Source organism: Calidris pugnax, unplaced genomic scaffold (genome assembly GCF_001431845.1).
Source record: "Calidris pugnax isolate Ruff unplaced genomic scaffold, ASM143184v1 scaffold96, whole genome shotgun sequence".
Classification (NCBI taxonomy): domain Eukaryota; kingdom Metazoa; phylum Chordata; class Aves; order Charadriiformes; family Scolopacidae; genus Calidris; species Calidris pugnax.
Window position 1 is genome coordinate 775,470 of NW_015090866.1, and position 6,523 is coordinate 781,992.

The 6,523-nt window shown below is 62.4% G+C and overlaps 1 protein-coding gene across 1 annotated transcript; it reads right to left on the reverse strand.

Moving 5' to 3' along the window:
- Window positions 1–6: 6 nt before the first annotated feature.
- On the reverse strand, window positions 7–5,977 carry SMO (smoothened, frizzled class receptor). The gene is made up of 11 exons (XM_014945415.1): window positions 5,752–5,977; window positions 4,134–4,343; window positions 3,864–4,036; window positions 3,456–3,675; window positions 3,218–3,341; window positions 3,041–3,133; window positions 2,717–2,825; window positions 2,338–2,523; window positions 1,578–1,726; window positions 1,346–1,480; window positions 7–624 (listed from the first exon to the last, which is right to left on the reverse strand). The coding sequence occupies exons 1-11, from the start codon at window positions 5,896–5,898 to the stop codon at window positions 80–82; spliced, it is 2,091 nt and encodes a 696-aa protein (XP_014800901.1). The 5' UTR covers window positions 5,899–5,977; the 3' UTR covers window positions 7–79.
- Window positions 5,978–6,523: the final 546 nt, after the last annotated feature.

Genomic DNA, 6,523 nt, shown 5'->3' on the forward strand with positions numbered 1-6,523 from the left:
GGGGGGGGCTTCGGTGTCCCCTCGCAGGCTGGAGGGGGCTTTGGGTCTCACCCCAAGTGTCCTTGTCCCCCCCTGGGGCTTAAAAGTCCGAATCGGCGTCCAGCAGCTCCGCTTCCACCAGGTTGGTCCGAGAGTGGATGGGGGCCAAGCCGGTGCGTCGGCCGTGAGTCCTCACCCCCCCGCCGTGGGGCAGGGGGTTGGGGGGCCACAGCGGCCCCCCATTTTGCTGCCTGTGCCTGTTGCTGGGACCAGGGCTCTCCTCCTCCTCCTCCTCTGGGGAGCCACTCTCGGGGCAGAAGGGGTTGCTGATGAGGTGGAAGACGTTGGCTCGGCGGCGCCCGTCCCACGGCACCCCCCCGGGGAAAGAGGCTTCAGGTTGGAGCCCCGGGAGGACGTCGGGGGAGAAGGTGACCAGGCAGGGCTGGGGGGGCAACCGAGGCAGGCGTGGGACGGCGCTGGGGGCTGGGGGTACTGCTGGACCCCCCCCCGGGCAGCGTTGGGGGTCTGGGTACACCTCCTCCTTCTTCTTCTTCCTCCGCTTCTTCTTGCGGGCGCTGCGCTTCTGCAACTCGGGGGAGACGTCGGCTTCCACCACCCAGAGGTTGGCCCTCTCCTCTGGTGGCACTGCGGGGGGGACAAGGGACAGAGCGGGGGTGGTGAGAGCTGCCCTGCACCCCCCCCGTCCTCCCCCAGCCAGCTCCAGCCCCCCATCTCTGTCTCCCCACACAACCCCAACACCCCTGGGCCTGGCTTGTGTTCCCCCCAAGAGATGGTCCCACGTGGTCCTCAAGATCCTGCCCCTCTGCTCTGCCCTGGGGAGGCCCCAGCTGGAGAACTGGGACCAGTTGTGGGCTCCCCAGTTCCAGAAGGACGGGGAGCTGGTGGAGAGGGGACAGCAGAGGCTACAAAGATGTTGAGGGGCCTGGAGCATCTCTCTGCTGAGGAAAGGCTGAGGGACTTGGGTCTGTTTAACCTTGAGAAGAGCAGAGTGAGGGGGGATCTGATCAACACCTCAAAATCCTTCAAGGGTGGGTGTCAGGAGGATGGGGCTGGTCTTTTTTCAGTGGTGCCCAGTGACAGGACAAGAAGGAACGGGCACAAACTTGAGTATAAGAAGTTCCACCTAAACATGAGGAGGAACTTCCTTCCTGTGAGAGTGGTAGAGCCCTGGAAGAGGCTGCCCAGAGAGTTGGTGGAGTCTCCATCTCTGGAGACATTCCAACTCTGCCTGGACACGTTCCTGTGGGACCTGCTCTAGGTAGACCCGCTTTGGCAGGGGGTTTGGACTAGATGATCTCCAGAGGTCCCTTCCAACCCCGTGTGATTCTATGATTCTATGACTTGCCAGGTGTCGCCACGGGTGTCACGGAGACGTCCTGGGGCAGGATAGCCCCTCTCCTGGCCACCATCTTGGTGACGTGCTGGGCCCACGCCGAGGACACATCAGCCGACGGCTCGTTGATGTCAAACGCCAATCCAGCTGCAACGACATCGGGGGGGAGCCCCGGTCAAGGGAGGGGGACATTGGGGACCCCCCAGGGTGCTGCCGAGGTGGCCCCCTCCCCACGGGCACCTACCCACGGGGCCGTCGTGCGAGACGGTGTGCATGCTGAAGGACAACTCCTGGCCTGGGTCGCGCAGCAGCTCCTTGCGCTTGGAGAAGGCTTTGGCGATCATCTTGCTCTTCTTGATCCTCTTGGGTTGGTCGTCACTCTGTCCCGTCAGCCTGGGGACAATGGCAGGTCACAGCAGGGACATGGTGGGGCACGTAACCCCAAGGTATGGCAGGTGGGGGGCACGGGGGCCTTCTCCATCTCCCTCCCTTCCTCTGGACGGGGACACCAAGGGTTGGGGACTGCATTGGAGGGGTCCTCCCTGGGGATGGAGGCGTCCCACAAACAGGACATGGGGATGGAGGCGTCCCACAAACAGGACACGGGGATGGAGGTGTCCCACAAACAGGACACGAGACACCAGCAAAGTGGGAGAGGCCACCCCACCTTCTCCATCTCCCTCCCTTCCTCTGGATGGGGACACCAAGGGTTGGGGACTGCACTGGAGGGGTCCTCCCTGGGGATGGAGGCGTCCCACAAACAGGACATGGGGATGGAGGCGTCCCACAAACAGGACACGGGGATGGAGGTGTCCCACAAACAGGACACGAGACACCAGCAAAGTGGGAGAGGCCACCCCACTCCCGAACCGCTGCCTGCTGCGAGCCCACAACCCATTGAGCTGATGGGACGCAACTCTTGGGGACGACCTCCAACATCTCGGGACGTTGGATGGGGCAGGAAGGGTCACACAGAGATGGGGTGACATCCCAAGGGGTCCCACCTGCACCAAGTGCGCTTCCAGATGAGCAAGGTGGCCTTGGTCCAGACCCAGGTGCTCATGGAGACGCCAGTGCCGAACATGGCGAAGAGGTTGATCTTCTCCACCAGAAGACTCGGCCGGTTCTTGATCTCACAGTCCGGGATGGGCTTGTTGGTCTGCGTGGCGATGGTCACGTTGGCCTCGCACCTGTGGGGACAGATGGGGGACGGTGGCCCTAAGAAGAGGGACACCCAATGATGCCCCAGGGCTCTGCAGAGTGGAGATGTGGTGGCCACGCTGGTGGGGAACATGGGATTCTCCACTCTCCCAACATCCCCAGCTAAACACGAGGTGCTGGGATGCCACCAGGGTCCCACTCGGTGTCCCCTGTCCCACTCACAGGACGTATTCCCGGAAGCTGCGCTCCCACTCCGCCTGGTTGAAGAAGTCGTAGAAGTGGCAGCCAAAAGTGATGAAGACGAAGCCGAAGGCCAAGAAGCCGAAGATGCCTGGAAGAGAAGCAGGACATCCCCGGTTCAACCAAACCCAAGTGACACCACGAGAAAGATGCCACACCGGGGGCTGTGCCACTGTCACTACAGCTTTGTCCCCCACCACAGCCATCCCTGGGAAGGTGGGATGGGGCTGTCTGGGTTCAAGGGACAAAATGTCCCTCTTCCCACCCAAATTCCAACTGGAATGGTGGTGGTGGTGCCCCGCTTACCCAACCGCAGCATGGTCTCGTTGATCTTGCTGGCCGCCTTCTCGCTCAGCAGCCCGGGGTGGTTGCTCTTGATGGAGAAGAGCGTCATGACCCCTGAGGTGGAGGAACGAGGTGGTGAGGGTGGGGAGAGACACCCATGGTGGCCCTGTCCCCGCATCGGGGTGAGCCCCCACCTACCCCGGATGAGGAAGTAGCCCCCAACGATGAGGACGAGCCCAATGGGCGCCAGGACGAAGCCGGCCCGGTAGCGGTAATTCTTGTAGCCCACGAAGCAGATGCCACTGACAGAGTCACCATCCACCTGGCAGAGATGGGGGACAACCAAGTTGGGAGGTCACTTGGCTGCGGCCACCCCTCCCTACGCACATCACCCTGGAAAGAGGACCACCAGGACACGGGATCGCGGTCCCGTTACCTGCGCCACGGCCAGGATGGCCACGGTGAGGACGAAGGGGATGGACCAGGTGATGAGGTGGAAGTAGGAGGTCTTGCCCACCAGCGGCTGGTAGGTGGTGCCCAGCGCCTTGAAGGAGGTGTGCCAGGCGTAGGTCAACATGACGAACCAGATGACACCCGACATCAGCGAGTAGTAAACGATGACGAAGATGATGACGCAGGAGAGTGTCTCGTTGGAGCTACGGAGGGAAGACGAGACGGGAGTGTCACCAACCTCCACGAGGGGACACGGGGAGGAAGGAGCTCTCTCCTACCCCAAGAGCAGAGCATCCTCCATCCTCCTGGTGGACCCCGAGAGCCCTCCTTGATCCCCGGGACACCTCTTGGCATGTGGCCGGGGTGGGATGGGGAGGAAGGTGACACCTACGTGGGTTCCCCCAGCCTCATGGTGCCATCGGCCCGGCACACGATCTCATCGCGGGCGCCGTCCATGAACTGCGCCAACCAACCGATGCTGCCCACGAAGAAGCAGGCGTTGACGTAGAAGAGGATGACGGCGGGGTAGCGGTTGGAGTTCCTCCAGTCGGCGACAAACGTGGCCTGGTGGGGCGAAGAAAAGGGACAGCTTTGTGCCCGGTCCCCTTTTGGGGACACCTCCTCACGTCGTCGTGTTTCCCCACCCCGCCCCGTGTCTCACCAGGGTGAAGAAGGTGCAGAAGATGGTGACGGAGCTGAAGGCGGCGATGTAGACGTGCATCTCGCGGTGCTCCTTCTCGGTGAAGAGCGGGTTCTGGCACTGGATGCCACAACCTTCCACGTCTTCGTACCAGCTCTTGGGGTTGTCCGTCCGCACCAGCGGCGCCTCGCACTGCCCCGAGCTGTTGAACTTGATGTTCTGCACCTCGTTCTGCCAGAGAAGAAGGGAGGACCATGAGGAGGAGGAGGAGGAGGAAGAGGTGAAGGCTGGGCTGCCAGGGTGGACATCGGTCTCCCATGGAGGGTTGGGGACAGCTGGCATTTCCCCATGGGGACCTGGAGCTGGTGGCAGCAGAGTGGGGTGTCCCCACCATGTCCTCCCCCAACGTCCTTCTCTGTAAATTGGAGAGATGGGGATTGGATGGGTGGATGGTTGGGTGGGTGAGGAACTGGTTGGATGGTCCCATCCAGAGGGTGGTGGTCAGTGGCTGAACGTCCAGCTGGAGATGGGTGACAAGTGGTGGCCCTCAGGGGTCCGTGCTGGGACCAGCACCAGTCGATATCTTCATCAATGACATGGACAATGGGATCAAGGACACCCTCAGTGAGTTTGCCAACGAGAGCAAGCTGAAGGTGCAGTGACACGTCTGAGGGACAGGAGGGCACCCAGAGGGACCTGGACAGGCTGGAGAAGTGGGTCCTGTGACCCTCATGGGGTTCAGCAAGGCCAAGGGCAGGATCCTGCCCCTGGGTGGGGGCAGCCCAAGCACAAATCCAGGATGGGTGAAGAATGGCTGGAGGGCAGCCCTGAAGGGGCAGCCCAAGCACAAATCCAGGCTGGTGGAGAATCCAGGCTGGAGAGCAGCCCTGAGGAGAAGGACTTGGGGGTGTTGGTGGATGAGAAGCTCCACACGAGCCACCAACGTGTGCTGGCGGCCCAGAAAGCCCCCCTTGATCCTGGGCTGCATCCCCAGCAGCGTGGCCAGCAGGGCCAGGGGGGGATTCTGCCCCTCTGCTCCGCTCTGGGGAGACCTCCAGCTCTGGGGAGGCCTCTCCAGCTCTGGGGCCACCAACAGCAGAAGGACATGGAGCTGTTGGATGGGGCCAGAGGAGGCCACAGAGATGCTGGGAGGGCTGGAGCCCCTCTGCTGGGAGTGGGGGCTGAGAGAGTTGGGGGGGTTCAGCCTGGAGAAGAGAAGGCTCCGGGGAGACCTTGGAGCCCCTTCCAGTCCCTCAAGGGGGGGCTCCAGGAGAGATGGGGGGGGACTTTGGATGAGGGAGGGGAGCCCTAGGAAGAGGGGGAAGGGTTTGACCAGTTGGACCAGATGATCTCTAGAGGTCCCTTCCAACTCTGACAATTCCATGACACTGGAAGAGGGGAGATGGAGCTGAGCTGTGGGGAAGAACTTGTTTGGTGGGAGGGTGGTGAGAGCCTGGCCCAGGTTGGCCAGAGAAGCTGTGGCTGCCCCATCCCTGGAGAGGTTCAAGGCCAAGGTTGGAGGTGGCTTGCAGCAACCTGCTCTGGTGGGAGATGTCCCTGCCCTGGTGGAACCGGATGATCTTTAAGGTCCCTTCCACAACCCGAACGGCATTCCCAACTCCAGGAGCGTTCTCCGTACCGGACATCCCTCGGGGAAGCGGTCGGGCGTGCACTTGAGGAAGTCAGGCCAGCCGCGCTCGCGCTCCACGATGGTGCAGGGCGCCCGGGTGGCCTGGCAGAGGGTCTGGCTGGGCAGCTCCACCTGCCCGTCCTCGCACTTGGGCATGTAGACGGCGCAGAGCAGGGGCTGGATGACATCCCAGCAGCGCGGGGCGTTGCGCAGGCCTGCGGGGGGACATGGGGGGGGACATGGGGGGACATCACCATCCCACCCCCCCAGGGCACACCCACACCGTCCTGCCCCACACCCAGGGGGACGTGGGGCAGACCCCATAGGGCCCCTGGGCACACGCAGTGGTTGGACCCCTCTATAAGGTCTCTTTGGGGCACCGTGTCTGTTCCTCAGGTGCTCCCCTGCTATACAGCTGTCTGTACTGTGCCTACCTGTGCTCCCCTGATATACTGCTCCCCCTCTACGCTGTGCCCATCCCCAGTCCCCTGCTATACTGCTCCCCCTCTACACTGTGCCCATCCCCAGTCCCCTGCTATACTGCTCCCCCTCTATATTGCACCCATTCCCAGACCCCTGCTATACTGCTCCCCCTCTGTGCTGTGCCCATCCCCAGTCCCCTGTTATACTGCTCCACCTCTATACTGTGCCCAACTCCAGGACCCCTCTAGACTGGGCCCTCTCTCCCCCTATACTGCTCCCCCTCTATACTGTACTCATCCCTAGTCCCCTGCTATACTGCTCCCCCTCTATGCTGTACATACCCCTGTGCCCAACCCCA